The 13,753-nt window shown below is 41.3% G+C and overlaps 1 protein-coding gene across 2 annotated transcripts; it reads left to right on the forward strand.

The window, feature by feature from the left end:
- The first annotated feature begins 1,276 nt into the window (after positions 1-1,276).
- Positions 1,277-13,274, forward strand: LOC138586583 (RNA-binding protein, mRNA-processing factor 2a). Of its 2 annotated transcripts, none has more exons than XM_069657897.1 (8): positions 1,277-1,788; positions 4,401-4,478; positions 5,792-5,830; positions 6,289-6,351; positions 7,355-7,505; positions 8,701-8,864; positions 10,635-10,707; positions 12,187-13,274. In XM_069657897.1, the coding sequence occupies exons 1-7, from the start codon at positions 1,504-1,506 to the stop codon at positions 10,698-10,700; spliced, it is 846 nt and encodes a 281-aa protein (XP_069513998.1). In that variant the 5' UTR covers positions 1,277-1,503; the 3' UTR covers positions 10,701-10,707; positions 12,187-13,274. The 2 variants fall into 2 exon arrangements, with proteins under 2 accessions (XP_069513998.1, XP_069513999.1); XM_069657898.1 differs by having other exon boundaries at positions 1,279-1,788; positions 8,701-8,849.
- Positions 13,275-13,753: the final 479 nt, after the last annotated feature.

Below are 13,753 nucleotides of genomic sequence, written 5' to 3' on the forward strand. Positions count from 1 at the left end.
TATCTGACCAGGCCTGACCAGTTCTCTTTCCCTCTATAGGATGAGGTCACCACTTGGGTTCAGTCAGTACGTACAGAAACAAACTGAAAACACAGCACAGCTTCACTATTTTTAGATCAAATCTGAAGAAGTACAGAGAGAATATACGGCCGCCCCCCTCCTCAGGCCTGATTGTGTTCTTATACAAAGTCAGGAAGCCGTGTGGCCTCTGAGAGCTGCCTTGTTGTGAGGAAACGCGCTGCATGCTGGGCTCACGTCCAGGGCCGAGCCTCAACGCACAGCACAGGCCGCTTCCCCACCCACGCCACTCTTACGTCAACCTGGGTCCAATTCAAACACAGCCATTATTATTATTATCATTATTATTATTTGATCTATTGACTTACAGTGTAACACTGCAAACAAAGTCAAATATTATTTATTAATCCAATCATTTCATGCACGTCAAATAAATAAATACAGCTTTCCCCTCTCGATCATCCCTCGTATAAGTGTGTGTGTGTGTGCGTGTGTGTGTGTGAGTGGCTGTAGCTGACGACATAGTTCCTTCTTATTCATCATTGTCAGGATTTGCAGACAAAGCTCTCCCGAACCCTAAAGAATAAAAACTGCTGTTTTGATCATCTAAAAATAAAAGAAAATAGTACATGTCGGTTTTATTTTGAGTCTTTTACTTTGAATTTTTGGGATATTTCAGCCTAAATGTAAAGTATTTAGGCATTAATATATATACTTAAATTAATGTCCTGTCACCAATAAATTATTTTTCTGTATAGACTTTGATGTAACGCACATTTATCTGTAATAAAATGTGCAACATACATTTAAAAAAAACATAATTTTGTCTTGAATTGCCCTTTAAATGTTTAGTAATAAAGCAAAAAATGAAATAATATAGAAAAATAATTATTGTTTTATTCTTTGGTAAAGCATGGGAAGGCCTATTTTTATTTTATTTTGTGGATGTACAGGAAGTGATGATACAGACTTACAAAAACACGAGAAAAAGGTTGAATTTACCGTAAAGTATAATAATTATTTTCATGTTCAGCTATTATTAATTGTTAGTTTTGGGAGAAATGACTATTGGCTGTGCGGCTCCCATAGAAACGGTGATGCGGCGGCGAAGGGGCCGGCCCTTCCTGCAACAGCTGAGGCGGATCTGCAGCCTGATTACGGCTCACAGCGGACTCCAACATAATTGATGACCTAATTGAAAAGCAGGAGGAGGAGAGAGAGAGAGAAAGAGGAGGAAGAGGAGGGGGGCTCACTCACGGACAGGAGGAGAGAGAGACGCGCTCCAATGAGAAAAGTTTACTTGTTCTTCCTCCGCACAGTCCCACAGCTGAGGGCATTGATGTGAGCGCAGAGGCTTCGTGTTTTTTACGCGCACTTCTTTCCCCCCATCTTTCACCCTCACACACGGAGCACAAATCCACCTTCTCACCTTTAGTTTAGCGCGTGTCTGTAATTTCTTTTCTTTCCTTTTCCTCCCTTTTATGAATGATTCTCTCTCGCAATACTACTTCTTCTACTAAGATATCCTCGGATACCTCCTCTACGCCGCCGTCCTCGTCCTCACGACCTCACCTCGGCACATCTTCTCTCGTCAAGTTTAAACGCCACCAGGACTTTCACTGCAGCTTCAGCCGCACTTGGGGGAAATATCACTCGACGAGGAAACTCTTGATACTTTCTGAAGCAGCAGCAGCAGCAGCTGAGGCGACCGTCAACATGAGTCTCAAAGCTGACGCAGAGCCCAACAACAACGTCTCCATCGAGGAGGAGGTGAGTTTAACACAAGTTTGACTCCGTCTTTATGATCAGTCTCAGCCAAATATAACTGTTTCCGGTTACAAATTAAGACTTTAAAGTTTGCAAGTTGTGTTAAATATTCGCCTTTTAGTCGTTTTTCTTTATTGCTGAGCATTTTATAAGAAAGCATTGAAACCAACTTTGTGGTGAGTATCAAAGTTAGCCCACTGGAAAGATAAAAGATAAGGAAAAATTTCCAAACATTTTATTTCGCAATGCATTTTGCAGTGACGTCGATTTTTTTTTTCTAATCAGACAAAATAAAAGGTGTTCCTCCAGGTGTAGAAAAGCCTAATTAGCAAGTTTCCACGGCAGTAAATCAATTAAGCTGCTCAATCAATCGTTTTCTTCTCTCCCTGTTTGTATTTTTTTAAGACCGGAAACTGACATCTACTTGATAACGTTTCTTTGTGACCCACGCTTCCAAAAGGGTCATGAGGATTTATTTTAGCTTTAAATATGTTTAGGAAAAAAAACGACAAAATTCATTACAAATAAAATTGTAAAATGAGCTTCCTATCTGCATTCATAAAAGGGCAAATTAATAACTAGGGCCTTTTTCATTTTCCAAATATCCCTTAAATTTTTTCCCCCTCAGTATGTTGTCGTGACTTTGTCTGCGTGTTTGCATTCACGTGCCAAACAAAATAAGATGCGTCATACAAACATCTCGGTGTAATTTCACCATCTCCACTTCTGATTTGTGAAGAGGCTCTGAGACGTAATGAAACAGAAACCTAAAATAAAGCTAACAACATCCTTATTTGCAATATTTAGTTTAAATATTTTAGTATATAATTTGTTATATTTAAATAAACTCTGTTAATTGACTTCCCTCCATAGTGCTCCATGTTGACTTTTTGTCCAGCTGTCACTCTCAGCTCTGTGTGGCCGGCTGTATTTCCTCTTTAATGACTCCTTATGGAGACACTCTGAGGGGAGCGCAGGGCCTTTTGTTGCTCCTCCTTTGTTCCCATTATCTTACAACAAAGACACGTGTGGCCACTTTTCTTAGCCTAATTTGATCTGTCGTCTTTCTCCTTGTATTTAAACGCAAAGATTAAACAAACAGGCCAGAAATGTGTTAAAGATTAAGTCTGTTTTTAGAGCCCTGTAAGGTTAACATTCAGTATCTTTTCAGCCACCAGTAGATGCGTTTGTTTAAAGCAGCTCACTGAAATTAAAACTAATGTGTCAGATTTTATTAAAAACACAGACTGGGGTTTATGAGGGTTTAAATTCCCAGTCAAAGAGAAGCCAGTGAACACATTAAAACATCTCCATTGACTTTGAGTCCAGCTGTGCGGCCGTATATTGCTGTATGCTCTGGCTTGTAGAGGGCTGAGAAATGCTGCTGTGCGGCACCTGAAAAATGCCGGAGGGCCAGCAGGGCCGGGGCCGCGGGTCAGAGGAAGGAAATGGTGTCACGCTGTGCTCTGTTGTCCACTGCTGTTCCTCTGGCAGCCCCATTGTACTGAGGGCCTCCCCACCGGCTGGGAACTAATGGGCCTCGCTCTGCACGCTTTCCCTCGGCTGCACTGGACTGTACGCAGCCTCGGCTTTCAGTATCTGGTCAGGGCGACTCCTCGAAGGGGATCCAGGGGTCCCTCAGAAGGATCAATGTTAACCGTTTAGCTCGTAACATGTCGCAGGAAAGATGGGATGTTATAAATTTGGTTTTTGATCATATTTAATTCTCTTTCAGTTCTGTTAATGAGGCAAACATTAGATATGAAAGGATTCTTTTGAAATTTGTCTTATCAAGACGTCAGCCGTTTGGATCTTAATGGGGCTTAAACATTTCTTCCCAACCTGAAGGTCAGAACCCAGCCGAGGGGTCACGTCATAAATCTAAGGAGTCACAGGAATAAAGCAGCAAAAAACCTCTATCTGCTTATTCATGCTTTACCTCTTTTCAGGCCTTAAACTTTATTCAAATAGATTAGAAATCTTGTATATAATTGATGCACTTTGGTTAAATGCACATGTCAAGAGGGTCCCAAGAAGATGTAGTTTTCCTTCCAGAGAAGGTTTGAAACCAGTGGGTTTAAAGGGTCGACAGAACTAATTTATTGCATTTCAGCTAAAAGTTAAGAAAGCTTAGAGTCCCTGACCAATAAGACATTTGACCCATGACCTGTTTGGAGGTCAAGTCATATGTCACTGAAGCAGAGGCTGTGTGTGAACTGAAGCTGTGCAGTGTTCTTGTTTTTATCTTTAACTTTCAGACAATAAAACATGTTTTCTGTGTTTTCCTTTTCTGATTTTTCTGGTCCTGATAACCATGAATGTTTGCTGCTCATAGTCAAGTTCAACTGTAAATATTCCCGTCCTTTTGTGTTGGTTAATGAGGAGGAAGAAGAGATGCTGGGATAGTTAACGGGAGACATTCAGTATCCATACAGAAAACCTCTAACACAATCCTTTGTAAATATGTGACCCTTTAATTTCATGATTTGTATTATGTTTTATACCTCATCTTTGCAGCTCAGTTCTTCTCCCACATGCTGAATGAAGACAAGACCCTGAGTATTACGTTTGTCTCTTCAGACTGATGGATTGCCGCCTTGCTTTTATGTTTGCAGGTACGAACCCTGTTTGTCAGCGGCCTACCGGTCGATATCAAACCTCGGGAACTTTACCTTCTCTTCAGACCTTTCAAGGTGAGTCACGACATGCAACATATTCTACAGATTGTAAAGCCCTGAGAGGGAAATTTCTTGATTTAGGGAATATAAACGTGAAAGACTTGACTTCTTGCTCTTCTTAGAAATACAGCAAAGGTGGCTGCTGTTCACCAGTTGCTGGAAATAAGGGAAATAAAGGAAATAAGTCATTGGAGTTTCTGTAAGGATTATTTGTACATCGACCATTCAAATTTTTGCGATTGTATTAGAGTATTGAGGAAGTAACTGTCATCCTTTTGCTGCTTCAGTTCACAAAGTTTATCAGAGCTCCTCTTTTGTACGTTCTCGCATCAAACAATCCCCCTGTTAACGGAGGTCCGGGAATATTTGCATATATGGAAATGAGGCCACATCATTGTTTCTCCATCGCTCTGTTTTTGACCGGACTCCACCTCCATAAACACCCCTCCCACCCGTGTCCTAACTAACCAAATTGGAAGTGGTATCCCTCGCACATGGATGATCGTGTGGAATGTGTAAATGAGTAGCCCTCGCGATTGGCCAACCAACCCTCTCCGTGACCCAGCTCGCTCACTGTGCAGGGACATTTTTATTTCCCCTCGTAACATTCACAGATTGTGAAACCACTGAAATGATTTGTTTTCTTAAGTCGGCGTAACAGGTTTATCTATTTGCCCTTTGCTTCTGCAGCAGGCAAACAGCAGCGTGTAATTCTGTGAAGATTTGATACAAATTAAACCTTTATTTTTCCAAGCGAATCCTCCAATATTGACTATATTTTCACTCACTTTTCACCTTGAATTACTGATCTGGTTTGGACTGTTGCTGAGGATTTATCACAGCCAGTGCAAGTTGTTTAATTTTCCGTAGCTGTAAATCAGGATAAGGAGAGATCCCATCGATCAGTTTTGTCGTCAGACAAAATTCCTCTTCCTCTCTCTGGAGTTTGCACGTGATTTAACCAAACCCTGTGCTCTTTTTAACCTGGTGTATTTGGAAAGCATGCTTAATCTTAAATTAAAGCAAAAGAGAGAACCCTCACATATCTGATAACATGTTCTTATCTCTACTTACACTCGACATACTCGGTATCTTATTTCTAGCTTTGTGGAAAACATTTACATAGTTTTCTGAAAGCTGCGTATGTTGGAAAAGTTCATGTTTTTTTTTTTTACCACAGCAAATATAAGTAAAAAGCTGTCCCAGCGGAGAGGGTCCATGATGGTTTGCACACTAACAGTTTCCTCTTGATATAGCAAGAAATGTTCATGCCTGACTTCCTGCATGTGACTGCAGGGTGGATAATTGGCTATCTTTCTTCCCCACAGGGTTATGAAGGGTCACTGATTAAGTTAACATCAAAACAGGTGAGATGCCTACCGTCAGCGGAGGGAACGGCTTTAATGCTACACTGAAATACTTAACATGTAGCCAGCTGTGCTGGCTCCCTTTGCAACTTAAACGTGTACTTAAAGTATAAATCCCTCTTTTCTTGCTGTTTGGACAGAGGATGTTCTACAACAGCGTAAATATCACAGTGTTAAGATGCATTAATTGTGGAAGGATGTTTGATAAAAATGCACGTTCTTGTGTGTTTACATTTTAAAACAAAGTGAAAAATGTTTTCCTTATAAAAGCTTGAATTATCCTCATTTGTTGCTTTTTTGTTTAACAAATTATTTTCTTTTAGCGCATGAACGTGAAGATACTTATATGGCTAAATAAAAATCCATGAATTTCAGACAAAAGCAGCTCATTTCGTGATAAGGTGCTTCTCCATTGTGGTCTTTTGTCAAAGTTTGTTTCTTCCCTCTTTGCCTTGCAGCCGGTCGGGTTTGTAACCTTTGACAGTCGCTCTGGAGCTGAAGCTGCGAAAAATTCACTAAATGTAAGTGTTGCCGTGTTTTTTTAATGGATTTCTTTCCTTCCTGTTGCTGTTTTTATTTCCCCCATGCTATAAAACTGTCTATTTCGTAGATTTCTTCTAACCTTTGCTTCTACCTAAAGAGAAAAGAATGATTCGGACTTTAAAAACATCTTCTTTCCCGTAAGATTTCTCAAAGCCAACCCGTTTTGTCTTCTTATAATTCAATGGCAGGGCCATTTTTGGAAAGAGGCCAGAATCCCGTAGCCTTACGGTAGTTTACTTTGACCTTGATACACATCCCTTCTTAGCCTGGTATAGCTTTCCTTATTTTGCATATCACTGCTTTACTGTACTACCTGTTCCATAGCCACATGTGTAGTGTTATATGACACGACTTCAGTAGTGTAACCTCTTATTTTGGCACCCAGTAGCCCACATTGGCAGTATCTAACACTTCTCTCTCATAGCCTTTAGCCTTCCTTATGAGCATCACGTCTTAGACACACCAGCAGTCACACACACAGACACACACACACACCAAAATACTACTCACCTGCATGTGGGCACAACGCTTAGGGCACAAGAACACAAGCAGGGTTAAACCACCTGAAAGGAACTACACTTAAAGTCTTGTCATCGGCCCTTTTCCTCGTCTCCCTCTCCTCCTGGCTCGTGCGATGGGGGAACTCCTCCTCCTCCTCCTGTCGCTGCTGCTCTTGATTTCGTCATGAGGAAAAGGAGACGCAAGCCTGTTGAGATATTTCAGGAGCATATCCTTCAGTCTTCCCTTCTTTGAAGACCATTTTTAAAACGGTTGTCAGGTGTAGAGGGTGTTTTTTAACATCCCACAGGAGGACAGAACAGTGCGTAGCTAAAGGGAAGCTTGAAGGATACATCCCGAGTATTAAAACACGGCTTCAGGAAAGGAGGCCATGTGAGACTACTGAGCTTCAGCCCCTCAAACTCAGCCCACCTCCCTTACGATACTCTGTCCCCCTCCTCCCCTCCTCCGTCTCTCCCCCAGGGTATCCGTTTTGACCCCGAAAGCCCCCAGACCCTGCGCTTAGAGTTTGCTAAAGCCAACACGAAGATGGCAAAGAGTAAGCTGATGGCCACACCGAACCCCACAAATATCCACCCCGCTCTAGGAGCACACTTCATTGCACGGGACCCATGTAAGTTGTACGGCTGCACCACTCTAGGCTCTCTCATCCACTCTCACCTTGGCAATGCCAGAACTCGATTACCCTTCTTACCCTTGTTTAAAATCTGTCTAAAGATGTTATGGCATTAAAGACAAATGGGCAGGGGTTAAAAACAGAGTCTAACAAATGAAGGACTAACTCACCTCCACATGCATGTGCCATCTCGACTCTTCAGAAAGCTGCTTTGCTTCTGTCCAGCTGGGGAATATCGCTCTCACAGGGATTAGTCAGCAGATGTGTCGCTGCTCTCTTTGGCCTTAAAACCTGCTGGATTCAGTAGTTTAAACAGGTTTTGGTTGATTTTTAAAATGCATTCAGACCAGATTTCACCCGCTGAAATTTACCCGTCTGCTTTGGCAAAGGTAGAATGGTACAGTAAATGTCGGAACAGCTGTAAACTTTGGGTGCTGTCAGGCTTAGCATGGAAATAGCAATTCACCAAATTTAAAACTAAAAAAAATCTTTTTTTTTTTTTTTAACCATATGAATCTCCGTCTCTGTCCTTGCACTCACTGCATCCAAAGTCCTATCATAATTCACCTGTGTGAACAGAGCGGTGGCTCAATTTACAATCTCAGGCAAGTTTTGGGTCTTCTGGTGTAACCAGCGATTCGATTAGTTCTGTGACAAATCCTTTTACATGTGCTTGGCATTTTTTCAGTCTGACTAGCAACTTGAGTGGAGAGACTTGTGTTGGAGTTGAGAGCGGATATCTAGAACCGGTTTCTGTTTATAAAGATTATTAAAATGCTAAATCTTCATCAGATGTAGGTTGATGGATTCTCTCAAACCAACCTGCTCCATCACTAACTGAACATACTGCAGGACCACAAATGGAATGGAACGTTTATAGAGATGACATGACTGTGTCCTTTGTAATGCCACATATATTAAAATGAAATCTGGTCTGTCTGCACCTTATTGGGGTAGTAAGTGATTCAGGTTGCTTTTGTGACAGTACAAGCTATAACAAGATTCTTTACCAAGTGGTAGAAAACCTAGACGTTTTATAATGACACAAATCATCACAAAACTTCTTTGATTACACATTTTCTTCCTTATTCAAATTTCTAGCCGTAGTAATTATTGATAACAAGATGCAAGCTTGTACGTTGAAGGTCAGGTCAGTCAGCTTTGTGTTTCCTCCCGCCCTGTACTTCCCCAGATGATCTGACGGGGGCAGCACTGATCCCAGCATCTCCGGATGCCTGGACTCCGTACCCCCTGTACACCACGGAGCTGACCCCGGGCCTCCCTCACGCAGCCTTCACTTACCCAGCGGCCGCTGCCGCTGCTGCAGCCCTCCACGCCCAGGTGAGGGACCAACCGGTGTGTGTCTCTCTTATCTTCCATTTCCTTTTCAGTACACTCTCCTCTAGCGCACATAAAGCTCTGACAATACGGCGACACAAACTCAAACCTGCAGCTGGCTACTGAAGATGATGCAGGTCTGCAGTTAAATGAATGATTTGTCAAAGTTTTATGTGCAGCTGCTTCGTTAATAACTTGGATGGTTTAGTGGTCTGTTAGGTAATCCTAAAACTTGAGAAAATTAAGGATGCAGTTCTGCAGCTGTAACAAGAAGAGATCGAGACCTTCCCAGTGCTTTGAGGTACAACAATAACAGCACGTGTTGCTGAAGTATCATTTAATCTGGCTGCACAGTTTAATATTACGAAACCAGCAGCTTGAGTTATATTGCAATAAAAAGGTTCTGTCATTTTAAAATGGAAAATGTCTCAAGGGGAAGTGAAGTGTGCATTCTTTGATGTAGAAAACATTACAATACTGTGCACTTAGCTTAAATCCCTCTTTGTGGTTGTCATCTGGCTGTTTTTGGCTCATGGCTTCCTTTTATGGACGAGACCCAGACATGGAGGTATAAATTTTTCCTTTAATGGAGCTCCATGTATCACTGTCCTGTCCGTGAGCTGGCAGATAAATGTGCTTATTCCTGATAGAATTAGCTGGTTTTGATCCCTAGTGTGCAGAAAAATACCAATTTGAACCTTCGGATGGAGTTTTATCCCAAATAAGACTTTGAAAGAGGTTTACATTTAGACTGTAGCAACATTTTAACACAATATTTTGGTCTGAAATTAATTTAAAACATGTTTTATTACATTTCCAGATCTATTAGCATGTTTACATTTTCAACATTGTAATACAAGTTCTATCGGAGCGACGGAAAATACATCGGATGGGAGGAGAGGGCAGCACAAAGTGTTTACATTGTAAGCTAATTGCAGCCTAAACGCTCCAGCTGTAGTGTAGCTAACTACAAGGCAGTGGGCAGGGCTTTTGGTTAACAATAGCAATGGAAAATATTTCTCTTGTTGGGTCATTTAAAGTTCATTGTGATCTAACTTCCTCGAGCCATGTAAGAGCAGAGGGGAGTGCTGCCCTGCGAAGTAGGCAGCGATTACATGGGCCATTCTGTCGGGCACAGGAGGCAGAGGAATGTCAGGTATTCGCTCGGAGAAATTGTCAGAACTTGATGGCTTTCTCTGGAGGTGCCAACTTACTGTCCACGTTCCTGTTGGAATATAAGCCGACTGTGTAGCCACATAAAGGGGAGGGAGCCTTTTTAATTGCAATCTGATGAAAGATCCCTAAAAAAAGCCCAGAGTTCTCTTCCCACTGACTCTCCACCTCTTTACTTTGACTGTGACTGTCTCCAGTGTTTCCAAACGACTTCTGATAACCTCCTGAGCGTATTGAAGTTGTTTTGTTTCTATGTAATGTTTCCTTCACTGTGTTGAAATGTGAGGCCTCATTCTGCCCGGGTTTTAGTCACAGGTATGAAAGGTTTCAGGCATACCAGCTGATCACCCTGTGGAAATGTTTAACACATGGAGAGGTCGACTCTCCACATTTCCATGCTGTTAATTACTCGAGGACCATTGTCCTCAATGAGCAGCTACGTGACCCACATTCCCATGGCTTCAGTGACCAGGGCTTAAAGGGACAGTCCTCCTAAACCTGCTGGTCAAAAGTAAATTTAAAGTGTGTTAATGTATGAAATCTGCAGGAGTGAGGATTGAAGCTCTGAAGCCTGGTTCTGGTCTGCTGTACATGACTATGTTTGTGTTTCTTTAGATGCGCTGGTACCCCACTCCCTCTGAGACTTCCCAGCCTGGATGGAAGTCCCGGCAGTTTTGTTAGATATTTAGTGAGTAACCTTTGGTCAAACAGTGTTTCTCTTCTTAGACTTACAAACCCCCAAACACCATCCTTTAACTGCTAAAATGATGTCATGCAAACTGAAACTAACAAAGACACTAACACGATGTTTGACAGAAGACTGCAGAATGTGTTGCCGTAAATGTCCAAAAAACCGGCCTGTGATATTTCATGTACATCTTTTTTTTTTTTTTGTCAACAAAGGTGAAAACAACATGTGTTGGTTGACTTCCGAAGTCCATTTGATCCTATAAAAGACAAAAATATGTGGAAAAAAGAACATGAATATACCTTGTATATGTACACATAATAAAGGGCACTTGGTTACTCAAACAGCTGAATACTTAAGTTTCTACAAAATGTTTTTAAGACGAGAGGAAACTAAGCATTTGTTAGGTTCTATTTTCAGCTGTGCATTAACGCATCTGGCGCATGAGTGCATATTTGCAGTAGCAGGACGGTGAACATGAGATTGAGTTAATTAAAATAAAAGAACAGGGGTGTAAATCACAAGTTTAATACGATACATCGATTCTTTGAACAACAAAACGATATTTGCTGATGTCACAAAGTCTGTCACAATTTCGATTCAATTCAGGGGCCTGCAATCGATGAGAGAATATATATATCCCTGTTAACACAATCCATTACATTTATATTATCAACTCACAAAAAGCAACAAAAGTTTGAACATAAAATAAATTTAAAATCTTTATTTTTTTTAATAAATAAAACAAAGCTGTTGTCCACACTGCAGAGGGGAGCAAATATCTTCAATGTCCTTTTCTTGGCTGCTTGCCATTATCTGTTAGCATTGTTCTCGTTTATTGTGGAGTGAGAAGCGCTTGCTGACGTCGGAGCTGTGGAAATGGTGAAGCCGTGCCGGTAATTTCAAAATAAAGGCGCACCTAAGATGGCGGATCGCAATATGGATCAATATTTGAATTTTGCCTCGATGACGTAGCGTTGGTCACTGAATCGCTTTATCGATCCAGATTGACGTATCGTTACACCCCTACATACACAGTGCAACATCCTGTTTTCAATAGTTTCTGGACTCCCATGGTACAGAGAATTTGACAGTTAGTGGCATCAATTAATTGTTTTTCATGGGATTTGTTTAAAAAAAGTCAACACAATCGCCAAACTTATCCTGGTTATATTCGAGCTTCTTCTGACTTTGCTTATTCAAACTGTAGTTTTTTTAGTTGATTCCACATTTACCATCCTGCTATGAGATACTTATAATGGCACAACAAATACGTGTTCATCCACTGCTGAAAATAGTCCCCAACAAGTGCACTATTTACTGCTGTTTGAGTAATATTTGTAAAAAACCTACTACTTATAGCCTTTTAATGGACTGTGTGTCTGAGGGGCTGACGGTGTTTAACATGTTGTCACTAACACATTGTTGTTGTCTTTATTGACCTGTTTGAACTAACCCTTGTTTCCCCTGTGTCTTCAGGCCTCTGGGAACCACACCTTTGTCCAGCTGAAGTGAGGTTTGCCAAGCTCTTCATTAATTTAATCAGGTTTATTTAATGGACAGATGTGCATTACTATAAACAAACAGTATTTATATCTCCTCCCGATTGTCTGTGGGGGGAGTCTGAGTTGAAACCATCTTGCTGTCGACAATCTGAGCTTTTCCTTGGCAACTATTGCGGTACCATCTTAGCACTTCATAAAAAAGAAACCTCACGCAGGGCCTAGTGTCAAACTCCATGGATCATAACTGCTGAGGAAAATAGACAAATTGAAGTTACCGTTGTTAAGCTAGTCCTTCCACGGGTCACCGCTGCTCCTGGGAGGTTTAGAAGCGTTAAGAGTCATTGCATGTTAGTCTTTTTGGCATGAATTTAGAACGCAGAGTTCTGTGTATCCTAATTTTCTTAGTGTTTGTGTTGCCTCGCTCTACCTTGGCCTAGACAGCGAAATGTTTTGTTTTCCTGTAGAACCTTGGTCTTACCTCTGTGAAAGCTAGGCTGTTGTGTAAATGGCTTATCTCGCATGGACCTTGTGAATGCATCCCTTCGTTCTATGACAACCCCAGTCCTTATGATCATATCAGTGTCTGTCATTATTTGAGCAAAGGAAAGTACAAGTATTTTTGTACTTTTTTGCGTAATGTATATTTATGCATTTTTGTGCAACTAAATAATGAAACCTGTATAAGTTGGATGGTTTAGTCGTCTCTTGTGTTCTTGGTGTTACTTTTTGATCCTATAATCCTGTTGACGTAGTTTTAAAGAAGAAAAAAGTGCAATTTGTTTAAAGGGGAAATGGGTATCTGTCAAAAAAAAATGGAAGTATTCAGAAGGTGGCTCGTGCCATTCTGCTTAAATGAGATTGCTGTAAAACGATCTTTCAGAATGTGAAACTGGACTACAAACGTAATGGGTTGTTTTTTTTTGGGCGGCCATTTTGAAATGGGAAGCAGGATTAGAGTGATGGAGGAATTTAGTTTGTGGTTTAGAACATGTTTGTCTTTGTATCTGCTGTGCATAAGATGTAAAAACTATTCCCATCTTATGAATAAAAGAAGTGAATGCATTCCTGTTTGGGCATCTGTCATTTGTCTCTGCAGCCAATCACAGTAAACAAACGCTCTGTCACTGCTGACGCCGACAAGTGAGCGCCGCGGACATCAGATGTTGACATCAATAATTCACGATAACTTTTCATTTGTAATGCACCGCTGCATTAGTGTCTCTTTGCATCATGCGTGGAGTTGACCTCCACACTCTCCCCTCATAAGCTGGTGAGATGCTGCTCAGCCGACCGTGACGGCTCCTCCAGGGACTCTTAAGTGACTCCATACCACCAGCTGCCTAATTGTGCCGGTGACGGTGCTGCTGCTGAACTGTAAACATTGGTCCATATTGTGCAAATTAAGTTATGGTATAGAATAGAGAGCCTTTGTCATTGTACCGAGTGAATTAAACTCGACTCCTGATCAGTTCAAGTAAAAGACAAAGCACAAAACAAACTGCTGCGGACACATACATGCTCTCAGATGGTGAGTAAAACAT

The sequence above is a fragment of the Semicossyphus pulcher genome, unplaced genomic scaffold, assembly GCF_022749685.1.
Source record: "Semicossyphus pulcher isolate SPU_LCO1_2020_fin unplaced genomic scaffold, fSemPul1.0.p SCAF_1, whole genome shotgun sequence".
Classification (NCBI taxonomy): Eukaryota; Metazoa; Chordata; class Actinopteri; order Labriformes; family Labridae; genus Semicossyphus; species Semicossyphus pulcher.